Source organism: Brettanomyces nanus, chromosome 1 (assembly GCF_011074865.1).
Source record: "Brettanomyces nanus chromosome 1, complete sequence".
Classification (NCBI taxonomy): Eukaryota; Fungi; Ascomycota; class Pichiomycetes; order Pichiales; family Pichiaceae; genus Brettanomyces; species Brettanomyces nanus.
Genome location: NC_052374.1, coordinates 3,696,519 through 3,714,263, shown reverse-complemented (window position 1 = coordinate 3,714,263; position 17,745 = coordinate 3,696,519). Strand labels below are relative to the sequence as shown.

General features: G+C 41.6%; 11 protein-coding genes across 11 annotated transcripts; 5 read left to right on the top strand and 6 right to left on the bottom strand.

The window, feature by feature from the left end:
- Positions 1-2: 2 nt before the first annotated feature.
- On the bottom strand, positions 3-950 carry FOA43_001749 (uncharacterized protein; the record flags this gene model as incomplete). The annotated part of the gene is made up of 1 exon (XM_038922057.1): positions 3-950. The coding sequence occupies one exon, from the start codon at positions 948-950 to the stop codon at positions 3-5; it is 948 nt and encodes a 315-aa protein (XP_038777985.1).
- Positions 951-1,024: 74 nt separating this feature from the next.
- On the bottom strand, positions 1,025-2,578 carry FOA43_001748 (uncharacterized protein; the record flags this gene model as incomplete). The annotated part of the gene is made up of 1 exon (XM_038922056.1): positions 1,025-2,578. The coding sequence occupies one exon, from the start codon at positions 2,576-2,578 to the stop codon at positions 1,025-1,027; it is 1,554 nt and encodes a 517-aa protein (XP_038777984.1).
- A 658-nt stretch (positions 2,579-3,236) lies between these two features.
- On the top strand, positions 3,237-4,352 carry FOA43_001747 (uncharacterized protein; the record flags this gene model as incomplete). The annotated part of the gene is made up of 1 exon (XM_038922055.1): positions 3,237-4,352. The coding sequence occupies one exon, from the start codon at positions 3,237-3,239 to the stop codon at positions 4,350-4,352; it is 1,116 nt and encodes a 371-aa protein (XP_038777983.1).
- A 150-nt stretch (positions 4,353-4,502) lies between these two features.
- FOA43_001746 (uncharacterized protein) lies at positions 4,503-5,429 on the top strand (the record flags this gene model as incomplete). The annotated part of the gene is made up of 1 exon (XM_038922054.1): positions 4,503-5,429. One exon carries the CDS (start codon positions 4,503-4,505, stop codon positions 5,427-5,429), a length of 927 nt encoding a protein of 308 aa, XP_038777982.1.
- Positions 5,430-5,608: 179 nt separating this feature from the next.
- Positions 5,609-7,231, bottom strand: FOA43_001745 (uncharacterized protein; the record flags this gene model as incomplete). Its single annotated transcript, XM_038922053.1, has 1 exon — positions 5,609-7,231. One exon carries the CDS (start codon positions 7,229-7,231, stop codon positions 5,609-5,611), a length of 1,623 nt encoding a protein of 540 aa, XP_038777981.1.
- A 1,138-nt stretch (positions 7,232-8,369) lies between these two features.
- FOA43_001744 (uncharacterized protein) lies at positions 8,370-10,187 on the top strand (the record flags this gene model as incomplete). The annotated part of the gene is made up of 1 exon (XM_038922052.1): positions 8,370-10,187. One exon carries the CDS (start codon positions 8,370-8,372, stop codon positions 10,185-10,187), a length of 1,818 nt encoding a protein of 605 aa, XP_038777980.1.
- Positions 10,188-10,319: 132 nt separating this feature from the next.
- FOA43_001743 (uncharacterized protein) lies at positions 10,320-11,963 on the top strand (the record flags this gene model as incomplete). Its single annotated transcript, XM_038922051.1, has 1 exon — positions 10,320-11,963. The coding sequence occupies one exon, from the start codon at positions 10,320-10,322 to the stop codon at positions 11,961-11,963; it is 1,644 nt and encodes a 547-aa protein (XP_038777979.1).
- Positions 11,964-12,125: 162 nt separating this feature from the next.
- FOA43_001742 (uncharacterized protein) lies at positions 12,126-13,406 on the bottom strand (the record flags this gene model as incomplete). The annotated part of the gene is made up of 1 exon (XM_038922050.1): positions 12,126-13,406. One exon carries the CDS (start codon positions 13,404-13,406, stop codon positions 12,126-12,128), a length of 1,281 nt encoding a protein of 426 aa, XP_038777978.1.
- Positions 13,407-14,032: 626 nt separating this feature from the next.
- Positions 14,033-14,326, bottom strand: RPL30 (60S ribosomal protein L30; the record flags this gene model as incomplete). The annotated part of the gene is made up of 1 exon (XM_038922049.1): positions 14,033-14,326. The coding sequence occupies one exon, from the start codon at positions 14,324-14,326 to the stop codon at positions 14,033-14,035; it is 294 nt and encodes a 97-aa protein (XP_038777977.1).
- A 484-nt stretch (positions 14,327-14,810) lies between these two features.
- On the top strand, positions 14,811-15,278 carry RPL24B (60S ribosomal protein L24B; the record flags this gene model as incomplete). Its single annotated transcript, XM_038922048.1, has 1 exon — positions 14,811-15,278. One exon carries the CDS (start codon positions 14,811-14,813, stop codon positions 15,276-15,278), a length of 468 nt encoding a protein of 155 aa, XP_038777976.1.
- A 477-nt stretch (positions 15,279-15,755) lies between these two features.
- On the bottom strand, positions 15,756-16,956 carry FOA43_001739 (uncharacterized protein; the record flags this gene model as incomplete). The annotated part of the gene is made up of 2 exons (XM_038922047.1): positions 15,756-15,803; positions 15,865-16,956. The coding sequence occupies 2 exons, from the start codon at positions 16,954-16,956 to the stop codon at positions 15,756-15,758; spliced, it is 1,140 nt and encodes a 379-aa protein (XP_038777975.1).
- Positions 16,957-17,745: the final 789 nt, after the last annotated feature.

Below are 17,745 nucleotides of genomic sequence, written 5' to 3'. Positions count from 1 at the left end.
TATCATTGGTGTAGATCCTTCTGATACTGCTTGAAGAGCTTTTTTTGCTGAGCATCCGTCATCATAAACTCTTTAAGTTCTTTTCTAAAGTTACGTTTTAGTTCAAAGTAGTACTTGGGCACTTTGGAAAGCTGTGAGAGCCAAGAAAGGAAGTTTTCACTGGCATTGATCAACGGTCGCTCTGTCTCTTTATGCTGTTTCTGGGACCAAGCATCAAACAATTCAGCCCTTCTGGAATCGTTCTCGATTGCTACGAACTCCGGTTCTGTATAAAATGTATCAATCTCCAAGTCGTAAGAAGAGAAAGGATCAACATGTTTCCTGGAAAGCATTTCAAAGAAGTTTTGAGATTGCAGAGAATCCTCCTTACTATCTGTAGCTTCTGTATCACTAATAAGCTCCTCTACATCGGACAAATCCAAAGCATATTCATCTGTGTCGCTACCTGCGTCATCTGCATCACCTGCATATGCATCACCTGCGTCACCTGCAGCACCCGCATCATCCGAATCACTCGCACTTTCACTAGAGTAACCAACTTCCAATCCAACTGTTTGTTGCATCTGTCTTTGATCTAATGCCTCCTCTTCTTCTTCTGGTTTTTTCTCTTCCTCTTCCTCCTTCCATCCGATCAACTTCTTCACCGTGTCAATAACTTCCATACCACCCTCCAGCCTCTTCAAATACCTCTCATAATCAAGACCTCGCACTATACCCACTATCAATATAATATACTTGGACAATTCATTCACCTTCATCTCCGCTTCATCAGATCTTCCCTCGGGTATCTGCCAATAAGACTCGTTTCTCTCTTTATCATAGTAGAACCGATCACCGTTGCTCAGTATCACTGTACACCATTTTTCCGTAAGAGGGATTCGTATGCAAATCTTTGACTTCTCTTTACGTTGTCTCTTAGATTGATTGGTACTACTAGATGCCCGTTTCATTGACAGAAGGATGACTTGAAAAGTGATGAACAAAAAAAAATCTCATATTATTTACATAAGTCTAAAATATCAACTCAATCCACCCAATCCAAATACTCTTTGCCATACTCACTTGGTTTCGTCTTTCTACCAAGAACATTCTTCACCTTATAAGTAACACCGTTCTTGTTCTTGTACTTTCTCTGGAAATACTTGATAGCCTCCTTGATCGTCACAGAGTACTGTCTGTTAGAGTCATCTTCTCCTTTGATATAGCGCGAAATCTCCTTTTGAGAAGGAAGTCCCATCTGATATGGATACCTAGTGTAATTCTGCATCAAGTTAGGGCACTCTTCGAATTGAGAGATCTTTAAGTTCTCTAGAAGTGACACTTTACTCTCTGCATTTTCTCCCTCACCAGCATCTGGGTTGAAAACTTCCAACGATGAGAGCTCATCAATCACAGAAGCAGGAACAGAGGCCACATCTTTGTACTTGTACTCAATCTTTTCTGAGTCTGGGATCTTCTTAATTAGTCTAGCGTCGATAGCCCCATTAAAATCGTTAGGCTTGTAATTAACCATCATTTTAGAGGCAACTTTGAGTTCGTTGTTCAAAGCCTCGTGGATTGTACTGTTCATACCTTTCAACATCAATTGCCAGTTCACTTGAAGGGAAATTGGCGACTTGGATTGGAGGTTCTTAGCAGTAACCACAGCAAAATCGGTACCATCAGATAACAAATCATCCACAATCTGCTCTACAGATTTATGAGTCTTTGGGTTGAAGCACTTTTCGATAGTGGACAACTGTTCAGGTGTGAACTTGAATTGATGGTCGGAAGGAATATCCTCGGTAAACTCTTCAATTGCCTCACTAACTAGAGCGTAGTACTCATCAGGGTTACTAAAAATCTCTCTTCTTCTATCAGCAGACAAATTCTCAAGCTCCAAATAAGACAATCTCTCAGTCAAGTCATCAAATCTATTAGATGGAACATAGTGAGTACCGAATCCTCCGATTAAGGTGTCTAGACCACGTAAATCGTTGCCAGTAAGCGACAAGTAAAATCCTAGGTTTCCATCAAGCTTTGGAAGCCAAAAGGAAGTTCCTACATCATCAAAGAAACCGATTCTAGTCTCGGGCATGGCAATTCTGGTACTCTCACACACAACACGGAAAGGTCCGTGAACTGCAAGACCAACGCCACCTCCCATAGCAATACCATTCACAAGAGAGACAACTGGCTTTCCGTAAACAGCCAAAAGATAATCCAAATTGTACTCTTTGTCAAAGAGTTGCACGGATTTCTCCGGCTCTCCATTCATGTTGTACTTGGCACATGAAACAACATCACCTCCTGCGCAGAAAGCTTTTGGAGAAAGCGACCGGAGAATGATCAAGTTGTTGGCCTTGGATTTGTTGAATTCGACAAGTCTAGGAATGATTTCTGAGCACATATCAGCATCCAAAGCATTTAGCTTTCGAGTTCTATTGAGAGAAATGATTCTTGCAGTACCGTTAATTTCAAAATTGACCTTACCAGAAGAGGAGGAAGTATCAGCGTCGGTAGCCATGGTTCTAAGAAGCAAAGATAACCTGGATGATGCACGCATCGACTTGCAAAGAATGGTTCTGGAAGTAAGCATAGTTGAAGCAGCAAGAAAGCAGTCAATATATATGTGGTAATGTGAGGGGTAGTCAATACAGCGGGGTAAAGGAAGGAAAAGAGAAGAAGCGTAAGAACTGGCAGGCTCGATAGATTGGTGGGTGGATTGCAGCCGGACACGTCTATATATATAGTCGAGGATAGTCTTGGCACAGCAGTTACAACTTTGAAGGTCCTGTCATGGAATGGTAAGGAGAAGTTTTTTGGAGAGCCGTAAGTCAGGGCACGGGGAAGGCACGGGGGACATCAAGGGCCACGGGAATATCAAGGGACACGGGAATATCATGAGCCACGCTTCACCCCATACGGTGATCTTTCTCCCGGTGGAAGGAGAAAAAAATTTACCCGTCCTCTTACCGGGGATCCAGGCAATTCAACTGGTTGATTTGGTAGATGAACGGACATACAGTTATCCGGGGAAGATGTGGAGGAATGCGGATCGAAAGTGGCATATAAAGAAGCTGCTGAGCTAAGCAGGCAGCTGTCTCAAGAGTGGATGAGTGAGGTCTTGACGGTTGTGCCTGATCGACCTATTATTGACCCAATCGACGCGTACTGTCTCGCCAAAACTTAAAAACTGCAAGATTCAAATCATAAGATCAGCTAGCTCATATTTTGTCTTCATTCAGCCCTCGATAATGACTGTCAAAACTCGATCGATGGACTCTGTCGAGCAGAAAACTGTTGACGTGTCGCAGTTCTCAGACTTGGGTCAGGATAACCACGATAAAGAGGGACTTGCCTCGGATTTTTATTGGACAAAGGTTAAGGATCCTCATACCATAAGAAGGAAGTTGATCATGAAGAAGTACCCGCAAGTAACCAAACTCTGTGGTCCAGAACCCTTTACAAAATACATTGCCACCTTTGTTGTTCTTACCCAGTTTACTGCCGCTTATTTATTGCGAAACACCCATCCCGTCTCTTTTATCTTTCTCCTTATAGCTTACGTTCTTGGAGGCACATGTAATCAGAACGTTTTTATGTGCATTCACGAATTGTCGCATAACTTGGGCTTCAAAAAACCGCTATTCAATAAGTTGTTTTCCATCTTTGTCAACTTCCCTATTGGTGTTCCTTACAGTGCCTCTTTTCAACCTTATCATCAACTTCACCACAAGTTTTTGGGTGATGAAAAATACGACACAGATCTTCCCACCAAGTTTGAGGCTCGGTTTTTGTCAAGTATTCCTGGAAAGCTCTTCTTTGCCACCTTCCAGATCTTCTTTTATGCACTTAGACCTATTTGCGTAACCCAGGTTCCTCTCACATGGATCCATTTGTTGAACGTGATTGTTCAAATCTCCGTCGACTATCTCGTGATTACTCTTTGGGGTTGGTATTCCTTCTTCTATTTCCTTTTGTCCTCATTTTTTGCAGGTTCGTTACATCCTACAGCAGGTCATTTCGTTGGCGAGCACTATATTTTTGATCCTCCAGAGCATTTCAAGAAGTTCGTTGATGCTCCTCCTGCAGAGACTTACTCCTACTATGGCTTCCTCAATACCTTTGTCTGGAATGTTGGTTACCACAATGAACATCATGATTTCCCTTACATTCCCTGGTCTAGATTGCCTGAACTAAGACGCGAAGCCGCGGAGTTTTATGAGGGCTTACCTACTCATGAGAGCTGGGTTTGGACAATCATCGATTTTATCTTTAACTATGATATTACCATGTACAACAGGATCAAGCGCCATACTGCAGGTAAGAAGGCCAGAAGTGAGGTTGATTTTGAGGACAATTCGAGGTGACCACCTGATCAGCTGTGTTCTACTATTATTCAGTGTTATCTATTTATCTATTCATTATTGTTATTTATGTACATAAAATAAATGTTGTCAGAAAATGGGTGAGTAAGCATAATCACCCATTAATCACCGATACATAGCTTCTTCTTGGCAATGGGACCTTTTACATCATTATTGGAGCGGGAGTATTCGAAGTCTGTAGAGACGATAGTTCTAGTTGGAGGTAGTAGTGTTCAACAAACTGGTATAATCAATGAGATGGGTCGTGTATTTATGGAGAAGGTTACTGATGAGGAGATCCACGCCGGAGTGGAGAAATTTGGTGATGCTGGAGATGATGATTTAACTGTGAGGCCTGGTTTAATCAACTATTACTATTTTCCAGGACTGCAGGTCTCATTAAACGTTTATGGAATCATACCCATATCACGCAGTGCATTATTTTCTATTACAGAAAATAGCTACCACCTGGTATTGGTGATAGATCTGAAAGCCAGTTTGGATTTTCTTCAAGACAGGTCTACAGAGGAAGGTATGATGGAATTGATACAGAATTGGAGGCAGGAGCTAAGCCAGGTACAAAGCGCGTCGTCGCCTGGAAGACTCGCGTCCTCCTTAAGTGTTATGGTGTTAGGATGTGATGCCATTCAGTATAACTTCAAGAGTATGCAGAAAATCGATTTAATGCAGCAGGTGCTACGGCTTATCTGCATTAATGAAAATAAGCAGTTGAATGCACAACAGGCATGTGTATGCTACTTGAAGAATTGGGGAGATGATGCAGAAAGACTACTGCAGTTTCTAGAGTTAGTTGTGGAAGGGAAGTCAGATAAAATTGTGATCGACGACTATGACTCGATATTTATACCTGTTAAGGAGGACAGCGTGGGTAAAATTAAGATTGTTAATGAAGCATTCGATGATGAAAAATGGTCCAAAACCGAGCAGTTTTGTACCAAGCATGAGGAAGGTGTCGTTGATAAGATTTCAACTACTACGGAAAAATCATCTGTTAGTGTTATGGAGGAGTATCAGAAGTTATTAAGGTCTGAATTTCAATCTGTAAGAGATCTTATATAATTAACCATAGTTGTTCGAAATCGAGCCAACTATCGGTGGAAAAACGTGTATCTTATGAATCAACAAAGTAACTAGGACTTGGAAAATAAGTCCAAGGGAGGCATGATTGGCCGAAATCGAGCCAATCAACGGTAGAAAAACGGGTATCTAATAAATCAAGCAAAAACGCAATTATGGACTTAGAAAAGAAGCCCGAGTATTGCAAAGAATGCCACTGAAGAAAACATGGTGGCATCGGCGTTTCTGACAGCAAGGCCCTCGAACATGGTCATTGAGCTGACTGTTTCGCTAGGCGTAGCAGATGAAGAGGCAGCAGATGAAGAGGCAGCAGATGACACGATAGAACTAGAAGATGATGCGACAGAAGAAGAAGAGGCTGGAGCAGTGGTAACACTACTGCTTTGTGTCTCTGAAACTGTGGTAGTGGTTACAGTGACCATATCGGTGACGGTAGTGGTTTTGCCATTAGTATCAGTGGTAACATGGGTGCATCCATCATCTGCGCAAGTAGTGAGGGTAAGAGTGACGATATTCTCTTCAACGACTTCTTCTTTGATGACAGGAACCTCAACAATGAGGGCTGTATATGTTTTGGCGAAACCGAGGATGTTTTTCTTTGTGACTTCTGTGCTGTAAGTAGTTGTATAGCTTTCAGTCCAAGTTGAGGTAATAGTAGTTTTAGGAGATGAAGTCTTTGAGGATTCAGAAACGGTGCTGGAGACAGTGGTTGCTGCTGCTTTTGTGGTTTTTGGTGTTGTTGAGGCATCAGAAGAGGCGCTAGAAGGATCGGAAGAACTTGCGTCACTAGTAGCACTTTTAGAACTCTTAGCACTTGCGGAACTCTTAGCACTTGCAGAACTCTTGGCACTTGCAGAACTTGACGAACTTGACGAACTCTTAGCACTTTCAGAACTTTTAGCAGTTCCAGAACTTGCGGAACTCTTAGCACTTTCAGAACTTGATGAACTTGCGGAGCTTTTAGCAGCTGCAGAACTTTCGGCACTGGAAGAACTTTCGGTAGTTGCGTCACTTGAAGAACTTTCGGTAGTTGCGACACTGGTAGCACTTTCGGTAGTTGCAGAACTAGTAGCACTTTCGGTAGTTGCGACACTGGTAGCACTTTCGGTAGTTGCAGAACTTTCGGTGTTTTCAATATTTGCTGCACTGTGTTTTGCGGCATTTTTAGTAGCTGAAGTGGAAGTAGAAGCTGCATCGGAAGTAGCAGCTGGATCGGAAGTGACAGCTGGATCGGAAGTGGCAGCTGCGGCGGAAGTAGAAACTGATGTAGGTTCTGGAGTAAAGACATATAAGTAGTACTCAGTCAACTCGACATTATACCAATTAGTACTAGTTTGATAATCGGTACTAGTAGAAGTATCGGTTCCTGTCCAAGAACCGTAACTAATGTTCACTGGAACATATGGGGTTTCGACAAGAACGACCGTTGTGGTAATAATATCATCATATGGATCGGATAATATGGTCTCTTTGGTCACAGTGGTTGTTTCGGTAACTTCAGCACCAACACTGAAGGTGCGATAAGAAGAAGTTTTATGAGTGGAAGTTGCATCATCCGAGGTTGCATCAGCTGAAGCAGATGACTCCTCAGAATCTGAGGTAGCTGCGGCTTTTGTAGTTTCATAATTGGCTGTACTCCAGGCAAGGCTTGGATCGGCACTGATAACAACAGTGGCCCCTGTCACAGCAATTGTATCTGCCTTCTCCTCGTCAACATCAGGCAGTGGCTGTGCAAGTCCAATCTGAAGTAAAATAAAAAATGAAACAATTGGAACGAATAGCATATTTTAAAGAGTCTCAATAATCTATAATAAACGAGAAGACTAATATTGAAAGAAAGATGGTGCTGTTATCATCCTTTGCACCTTTATATATACAAGAAGAATTTCAAATGAACTATTGGGGGTCTCTAAGTTTCCTATTTCACATTGAGTCGAGTGAAACATGAAGGAAATAAAACACTAGTAGTTTTTGCTATTATTACGTCCAATATTCATCGCCATTGTCATAGTCACCGTCGGTACCTTTGATTGGTTAAAATTCTGTATTTGACTCTTCTAATGAAGACTTTCATTCTTTAAGATACGTCCCGTTCCTACTAAAATGGAAACTTCTCTGCACATCAACTAGCCCAGTTTTACTGTCCCAAACAAGAAATCTATAAGAGCCATAATTGGCCTTTCAACATGTCTCGTTTCCGCCAAGGGTCATACATGTTAGCCGATTTTAATAATGTTCGTTTTATTTATTTCATCCATGATATGCTAAGATGACAAAAATAAAATAAAGACCATTGTTTTTGTTAGTTTCAGAAGATTTTGGTGCCGTGTTTCAACCTGATTACTGTCAAAGTCGCAAAAACAGCCAAGAAATTGAGAAGCAAAAAAGAAACGTTCGAGAAAAGAAACAGTTATGTCTCGTTTACTCTGCGTTGGATTGTCCGCCACCACATTAAGCAAGGAAAATCTTGAACCCTTTTCAATATTTTCTATTGTTCAATTACCTTTTAGGCAGGCTTTCATTAGTCTTGAAACGGCGGCTGGAGTATTCGAGTTTTCCCGCCCCTGGTAGGTGATATTCCTTCAATATGCTAGCAAAGGTCAAATAAGTGAAAGGATGGTGTATTTTCTGAGCCCTTTTAAGGAGTCCCAATTTACTGAATTTGGGTATACCAAGTCTTCATTGAAGGCACGAAAAGGCATATTTGCGTTCAGCCTGGGACGTGGGGCGGACTGGTTTTCATGTCAGATATTTTCTCAACTAATAGCCACTTTACAAGTGCTTATTGTTTGTTCGGTTTATTTATGTGCATTTATTCAAGAACTCGCCTTTTATGTTCACAAATTAAATAAATTTTCATCCTCTTGTAAAAGGATTTAGAAGATCTACTGCGAAGTCGTTTCTCTTTAGTAATCCTTCCATATGACTCCGATAAGTAATCAAGACAATTCCGAGCCGAAATCTGGAATTGGAGAACTTTCGACAATTGTTCCGGCGTCGAAGGTGGACCAGCGCCAGAATAGAAAGAGAAGAAAGCAGTCTTCTCCGTCTTTCACATCTACGAGGCATTTGAGGCATCGCAAAAGGAAGTTTCAGGCTGTTGATCCGAATCTCCAGACCTTTCCAACAATTCAACCCAAGACGAATATTCATGATCTTCGAGACTTGATCATGTACTCTCTTACTGGCTACAATAAAGAGCCTCGCTGGTGTAAGGTTGGTAATCGAAGGGCTATTGAGAAGGTTATCTTCATACACGCTCGAGGTCTTGAGGAGAAGGATTTTGGGTTTGAACCAAACCAAAAGATCGAACTTCCTCAAGAATTGAGTACTCGTAATGTTCGTGACGAACTTAAGGAATTCAGCGACAAGTTTCAAAGGCTTATACCCCTTAAAATGCCAGGTTCTGGCAAAGCCGTGTATCCTCTGTTTGTATCATTGGCCACTTTCCCATTGAGCAAAAAGGAGAGAAAAAAGATGTTTCAGGAAAATAGAAATAGGAAAATAAGTCTTGAAGGGCTGTGTCTCTCATTGAGTAGTTTACTGACCAATGATTATCCTATTCATAAGGATGTTCCTGATGCTACCGAGGAAATGGTTAAAAAGACCGATGATTATCGTAGTACAGTAAAGGTTGATCATCCTGGTTGCAAAATATTTGCCATTGATTGTGAAATGTGTCTTTCTACTAGTGGAAAAGTGTTAACTAGAGCTTCTCTTACGGACTGGGATGGAAAAACGTTGATTGATGAGCTTGTTAAACCTGAGGAAGAGATCGTGGACTATGTAACAAAGTACTCGGGTATTTCAGAAAAGCTTCTAGAGAATGTTACGACTCGATTAAGTGATATTCAAGATATGATTATCAGTAAAGTGTCATCAGATGACATTCTAATCGGTCATTCGTTAGAGTCGGACTTGAACGTGTTGAAAATAAAGCATCCAAATATTATAGACACAGCACAGTGCTTTGATCATCCTCGAGGACCACCTTCAAAACCATCACTCAAGTACCTTATGTCTACTTATATTCACAGGACTATCCAGGATAAGGATACTGGTCATGATTCCGTGGAAGATTGTACCAGTTGTGTGGATCTAGTTAAACTGAAGCTTGAGAAAGGATTTTTGTTTGGAAGAACATTAACTATGGCTTCAATGTTCTCCAGAATCGCTACTTGCAACAAGATGGTGACGGCATCAGATGGAATTAAGATACCGAAGTCATCATTGGTGCTAGATTACTCAGGTCCAAGAAAACTCGGCGAGGAGGATGAACGAATTCAGTGTCATTCGGATGATGATGTGGTTGAGAAGTTTGTGGAAAAATCTTCATTGCATGACTTCGTGTATATGAGATTTGAGGGTCTTGAATTTGCCAAGCGTTGGAACTTCCCCAAGAATGGAGAGGCTCCTTTTACTTCAAGCGAAGGGCAGGCTTACAAAGAGTTTGGTCAAAGATTTGAGAAGGTATATAGAGCGATTCCTAAGAATTCGGTGGTGATTGTGTGCTCTGGTAACGGTGACATGGGTAAGATGATTGAACTACAGAAAGAATGTAAGACATTCCAGGAGGCCTATAGGAACAATCCTATGATTAAGAATGAAAGCAAGGAATCTGGTTGGACAGAAAAGAAGTCAAGCGAATTGAAGAAAGCTGTTGAAGAGGCCAGAGACTCGTTCTGTTTTGTGACTCTCAAGAAAGAAGCTGATGATGAAGACATAGCAGTGGTTGATTAGAAGACGCGACGCGACGCGACTGTGGCTGTGGCTGACGCGACGCGACGCTACTTGACGCGAAAAATCAAGCAAATGTTTTATAGGTAAATACAAAGATAGATGGTTCATAGCCTTTTTATAACATTAGAGGTAATGTCAGTTGCTGAATCGCACAAAAGGTCTGCGGAGGATTCTTTAAGTAGCGGCAAAGAAGAAAATCCATTTATGGATGAATTCAAATCACGTGAGAGTCAGGGTAAGAAGTTGATACTAAGGCTACCTTCTAAGTTTGTAAAGAAACCGAAACTCTTCGAGATGGGAGGCAGTCAATATCAGCATGAACAGGGATTGCTTGATGTTTCGATAGTTTCTGAGTTAGATTCCAAGGTTGAGGGTTCCAAGGTTGAGGGTTCCGAGGTTGAGGGTTCCAAGCTCGAGGATTCCCGACCTGAGGATTCCCGACCTGAGGATTCCCGACCTGAGGATTCCCGACCTGAGGATTCCAAGCTCGGTTCCAAACCTGAAGATTCCAGTGCATCCGTTTCATCATCTGATACCGGGGAAGATGAAATTCCGGACTCTGTGAAGCAGGAGATCTCGTGTGTGCTGAAGTCCTTTCCCGGTCTCGAGGAAAGGTACAGGCTTTTTGACAAGATTGGTGAGGGAACATTCTCATCTGTTTACAAAGCCGAGAACCTTCAGGATCCGTATGAAGAAGAATCTGATGATCACAAGCACAAACATAAGCATAAACACAAATACAAGTACCACCTTGTGGCTTTAAAGAGAATATATGTTACGTCTTCACCACAGCGAATATTAAACGAACTTAAACTGCTTAGAGGTTTTAACCTGTCAATGAGAGTGGCACCTTTGTTGGATGCTGTCAGATATGAAGATCAAGTTATTGCTGTTCTCCCATACTACAAGCACGCGGATTTCAGGGATTTTTACAGAGATCTTCCGATGCCGGGAATCCGTAAGTATATGGAAGAACTATTGACAGCCTTGTATCATGTGCATCAAGGGGGGATCATTCATCGTGATATTAAACCGACCAACTTCTTGTATGATCCATTCACTAGACATGGTGTATTGGTTGACTTTGGATTGGCTGAGAAAGAGACCGAGGGAGATATCAATCTCTGTCCATGTGCGCATCATATATTAGACGAAAAGGTTCCTTCATTTGAAAATGATCTTATGGTGCGTGGTTATCTTCGAGACGACCCCCGTCCTGGTAGACGAGCCAACAGGGCCGGTACTAGAGGATTTCGTGCTCCTGAGGTATTAATGAAGTGTCCCAATCAGACCTTTTCCGTAGATATCTGGTCTGCAGGTGTCATATTGTTGACCCTACTTGCTCGAAGATTCCCATTTTTCAATTCATCTGATGATACCGAGGCATTGGCTGAGCTTACCAATGTATTTGGCATCAAAGCCATGAAGGAATGTGCAAAAGAGCATGGACTGGGATTTGAATGCAACCTGCCTATAGCAGAACATAAGCATGCTCTTGGCTACATTATACGGAAGGCATTGGAGGACGATGCCAAAGAAGGTGATACATTTGCAGACGATTCACCTGCCTGGGAGGGATTACACTACCTCAGCGAGCAGGGAGAAGTGATCAAGACAGAAGGTAGCCAAGTTTGGGAGGATGTGATGGAAGTCTTGGAAGAGTGTATGTGTCTTTCGTCAAAAAGATCGTATTCTTCAGCCATTCTTGAGATGAGCTTCTTCCATCCAATTACACCCGAAAAGCATTGGGCGCGTGACGACGTCATTCTTGACTAATATACACAAATACAAGGTTAATAATTCATTCTAAAGATGTACACAGTAAGGAAAGCGCAAGAGAAAGGACAAAAAGACAACAAAAAGGCACTCCTGAAGCTAGCAAAGAAAAGACAGACTGTAAGATAGAGCGCAAAGATAGTACAAAGATCTGGAAGGGCTTTACTGTTTCTCGGCTAGTAAAGGTGTCTGCTCTTTACCTTCCACTGATTTAGGCTCCTTCTTCTCATCCTCCTTCTTCTCGTCCTTCTTCTCGTCCTCCTTAACCTCAGGGAAAGGCTTTCCGGTAATGTCACCATCTTTCATCATAATTCTCCTATCACAGAATTTGGTCACCTTTTCAGGTGCATCAAATGGTCCATATCTTCTGAAATGTTTATACTCAGAAGCAAATTCAGAATCGCTCACCTTCGAGTATCTTTCCTGGAAGAACTCCTCCTGTTCTTTCAAATAGGAGTAAGAGAGAAGGAATTTTCCATCATCAGGTGTGTCCTTAGGTAAGTTCCAAACGAGAGGAGAATCGAATCCTTCACCGGGACCCAAATTGACGGTAGTATATCTCAATTTGTCCAACAATCCAAGTCTGTGAGCCTGTAAAAGACCACCAACTTTGGAAGTTCTGTAGGTTCTATAATCCTTACTGAAATCCATGGCAATAGCCTTCTTAGAGCTGGTCCAGCCAATTTTGACCAAGGCCTCTCTCTGGATGGCAGGGGCCTTCTTGAAGATCGAGTAAGGGTTAAATGCACCAAGCCACATAACCAAGTAAATGACAAGAACCTTTGCAATATGCAAGACAAAGAAAAGAATCTGAGCTGCAATAGGAGTGGGAGAAAGGACACTCTCTAGCATGCTATCAGCCAAACTCTTGAAATTTAGCACGTTTGTTAAGATGTATGCAGCAACCCGCATTAGTGCAGTCAATAAACCGATTCCAGGAGTAGGGGAAATGAAATCGGGTAAATCTGTGTAAAGCCAAACGGCTAATAGGGAGATTAGAGAATACTTGAGGAAACTTCTCTCAGGAAAAACAGGAATAATGAGCTGTCCAGGCCAAGACTTTTCAGAAATGACATCGTCATTACGAACAAGCTTCAAGTATTGCTGTTTGCCTGCGTTGTCACCAAACAAGAGGCCTCCCTCTCTGGTTAACACACCGGGTTCCGTGGAGAGTTGGAAATTGGTAGGGATTCTCTCGTAGAAAATAGACGGAGAAAGGTTCAAAGGAAGAGTGTCAAAGATCTTCACCAATTCACCAAATGTGGTGTCTGCGTGGACTTGGAAACAGTAGTCACGTTCTTCATCGCCATTGAATCGGATATAGATGTCAAATAGCGGGCTCTCGTTAATAGGCGACGACTCCTCAGCTTCGGTAACCTCCGTAGTCGAGTCAGTACCTAGTGCACTAGTAGTGCCAGTAGTTTCCTCTTTAGAATTGCTCATTGAATCTGGATACTTAGAAAGAAAGAAAAACTGTTAGAGAGTAACAAAGGAATAAAATGCGGATTGGAGATATTCGCACGTTGGAAAAAATCGTTTGTCCCAACCGCTCCCTGGGGAGTTGAAAGGGCGATCTACCGGGCAAAGCACGGCTATTTCCATTAGGACACCTGGCCACCTTGTTAGTCAGGCTTTTCTCCACGATTTATTATTCCAACTTGGTAGTTCAAATTTCGACCAACTGTGCCCGAGGTGGTTGTCCGATTTGTCAAAGCAATTATAATCAGCTTGACATAGAGTATGGACTCGTAGGGAAGCTCGTTCCAAACTCCTTCCAGGCATTATTGTACATCAAGTTCATCTCCATCTTTCAATAATTTTGGTATGATTAGTGTGTTACCCCACTTGTTCTCGCTAATCATTGACATAGCCGTACACCCCGATCGTCAGAGCTCCGGACAGAAAAAATTACGAAACAATGCGCAGAAGCCATCTAGACTTGTCTGGACCCGTCTGAACCCAGCTGGATCCGTCTGGACCATTTGGACCATTTGGACCATTTGGACCCATTTGGACCTACTTCTACTACACCATTATTAATCAACTGTAATTAATCTATAGAATTATCCTTAGTTCTCGACAGCAGACAAAATGTCAGAGTCACCAGCATCCAAGACAGCTAAAGTACTGACTCTAAACAATTTACCACAAGCAGTACCCAACTCATTGTTACCACCTTGGAAGTAGTAGATTGGAGTCTTAGACAACATAGCGTAATACTCCAACTCTGACTTTCTCAAAACTGGTGTGTTACCAGCAATGATAATCAACTTAGCCTTACCTCTTCTCAAGGACTTAACGGTCGATTTGTAACCCAAGGTATACTTTCCTGACCTAATGGCCAAGGAAAGCTTGGAGTTCATGTTATCTGAAGATTTAGATTTTAATGCCTATAGTTGCATGTTAGTATGCACTTCTTTCCTGCTGATTATCCTAGTAGAAATATACTGACCATCTCTGTGTATTGTTCGTCACTCCGGCCTAATTTGATTAGTTGGTGTGTATTTGTGGTGAAGAAAGAAGAGGAGACTTGAACAAGACTTCAAAGTCAAATCCGCTGAAATTTTTTTTTTTACCATGAAAAATGAAAAATCGTCAAGGCTTTTCTTCTGGTGTCAGGTGTGTGACTGTTCAAGATGGCAGCAAAAAAAATTTCAGTTCGATCTCAAAATTTTTCTTCCACCAGGACACCGCCAAGATTACAGTTACTCCACCAGGGAAGCTCCCTGTAGGGGCAGCTAGCGATTAAAAAATTCATCGAGTTTTTTTCTTCGTACGTTTTTACATAAAGAGTTCTCTTGTAGTTTCTTAGCAAAACAGCATCAAGAATAAGAACAACACAGCACAATGAAGGTCGAAGTTGACTCGTTTTCCGGTTCTAAAATCTACCCAGGTAGAGGTATTCTTTACGTCAGATGTGACTCCAAGGTGTTCAGATTCCAAAACTCTAAAAGCACTTCTTTGTTCCACCAGAGAAAGAATCCAAGAAGATTGGCATGGACTGTCTTGTTCAGAAAGCAACACAAGAAGGGTGTTACTGAAGAAGTTCAAAAGAAGAGGGCAAGAAAGTTTGTCAAGCACCAGAGAGCCGTCGTTGGTGCATCTTTGGATTTGATCAAAGAGAGACGTTCTATGAGACCTGAGCAGAGAAAGGCAAAGACTCAGGAAGCTCTCAAGGTCAAGAAAGAGAAGAAGAAGCTTGATAAGGAAAAGAGAAAGACCGAGAAGGCTAAAAGAGTTGCTGGTGGTTTCAATAACCTCAGCAAGCAACAAGCTAAAGGTGCTTACCAAAAGGTCCAGCCTTCTTCCTATTAGTTAATATTATCTACCTCTTTCTAATTCAACAATAAATTAGTACAAATTTTGACCCATTAAAAAAAATGGTTTATTACTAGCGGTCATTCTCGTACATGGCATCTAACTCATTGATTTCCAAATGTCGAGTTTCTGGAACAACCTTGTATATAAATGGTATACTGCTTAGCGTGAGCACGAAAAAAATGTATCCCAGGCCGAATCCCAAAAGGTCTGTTAAAGGTGGTGTCAGAAATGAAACTAAAAACGTAGCTATCCACCCAGTGCAACCACAGACTGCCATGGCTTTCACCTTAATTTGGGGTGGATATAATTCTGACACCACAATGCTCACCAATGGACCCCAAGTGGTTGCAAAAATTCCTATAAAGACACACGAGACAACAATCAGGGTCACACTTCCGGCCGTAGTATTTGCCGCAAATAGGCCCACTGTAGAGAATATAAACAGAGCAGAGCCAAGTGCACTCGAGCCAATTACAAGTAGTTGGGTCCTTTTAAAGCGAGCAATGACTGGTAATCCGACTACGGAAAATACTAAATTCACTGTTCCAAAAAAGATTGGCACCAAGTAGGGATTGCTTACTCCAACTGTTCGGAAGATGGATGTTCCAAAAAAGAAAAAGTAGTTAATTCCGGTACCTTGTTGAAAGCACGATAAGGCGATTCCTGTAAGTACTCTAAGAAGATACTTTGGTTGACCTCTCCTCAAAGATTGCAATCTCACAGATGCATCTTTACCTTCCTCTTCTGCGGTAATAACTTTGGTCATTGATGCTAGATTTTCAACGTATGCTTCGACCAGGGGATGGTCGAATGGTAGTTTTCTACTTCTCGCTACAGACGACTTAGCCTTCTCAAAATTATCGGTATCTTGTTCTTGAGACACAAGCCAAGTAGGTGATTCCGGAACCATAAATATAACTGCACACGCGACTAACGATAAAGCCATTCCTTGAAGAAGAGGATAACCATACTGAAAGAAGTTGTTTCTGTTGTCTCCAAAAACGCTGTTACTGACGTACATGGTGATGGCTCCAGTGATGATACCAATAGTTATCTGCAACTGAAGGATGGAGATAAACAAACCTCTGGTTCTTGTTGGTGCCAACTCACTGATAAACATGGGGCAGGCTACGCAAACCATTCCGTTTCCTAGTCCATAGATTAATCTCCCTCCAAGCGCCTGAAACCATACCTCTGATAAGAGTATAGTCATATTTCCTAAGCATACGCATACAGCTGCAATGAAAATTGTACAACGGGGACCTAGGGCTGGAATTAATTGTGTGGTGCCTAGTCCTCCTATGCATCCACCTAAGCTTGAAATGCCTATGAGTACCCCTTTAGTCAAATCGTGGAAACTTTTGGGATTTGTTGTAACGTTGTCTCCAAATTTCTCCACAAATGCAGACATATCAACGATAGCCCCAACTGTTCCAATATCATATCCAAAAAGCATTGCTCCTGATGCAATAGCTACTGTATATAGAGTGAGTGGCAAGTAAGAATTGACAAGACCGAACGGTTCAACATTCTCGTCATCTAGGCTCAGCGCTTTAAGATCGTCTAAGTTTGCTACCTCTGGATAGCCCATAATTGTGATTTTCTGTCTCATCAAGTATTCCGCTGGAACGTTTTCGTAGGGAGCTGGTGGCAACTCTCTTAAAGTATCCATTACGACTGATTGCAGATGATTTACATTTTATTAAGTCCCTAATATCATTTTTTTTTATCGCTCCTAGCTTATTTCCATTTTTGTTTTGATCCAAATATAGGTTTTTCTTCTTCTTCTTATTTGTAACTTAGACGCCAGATCAATATGTTTATTTTTGACCTAATGAGGTCTTATTCAACTTAAGTAATGCTCAATTAGAGCAGGCCCAAAACCCATTTTGGTCAATTGTTTCTCTGCTTCAGGAGGGTACGAATTCTTGAAAGTGGCTAGCAATAAGAAGAAATTCGTAATGGTTTCCACAAAATGATGGGGACTTTTTATTGGCCAAAAAGTTCGGATCAATGTTTAAGGTATACAGAAGATGGCGTCCTCCTGATTATTCCTTGATCTACTTCGCAGTCACCGACAGGAAATTGAATCGGTTTTTTCTTTTAGTTTCCCAACTAGGAAATTTAACTGCAGCCACTCTAAAAAAAATTATTTTTTTTGATCTCGAGCCCAGATTTGGAATGTCAGTGGACCAGCCATCCTCTTTCGGATCATGATCCTAAATATGGTGGAGCAAAAATAGCTTCTAACGCATTTCATGCAGTCTAACTATGAGAGTATCTTGAAGTGATCTGGGGGGCTGTATTTCTAGACTTCCAATCGAGGTTACTATTTGCCTATTCAATAGTCATTTATCAGAGTATATATAAAGGTGATAATCGATTTTAATGACATGTAACACTACGATACTTTAGCAATCCAACCTTAAATTGTTCATCTGCGATTTCACTCTGATTTTAT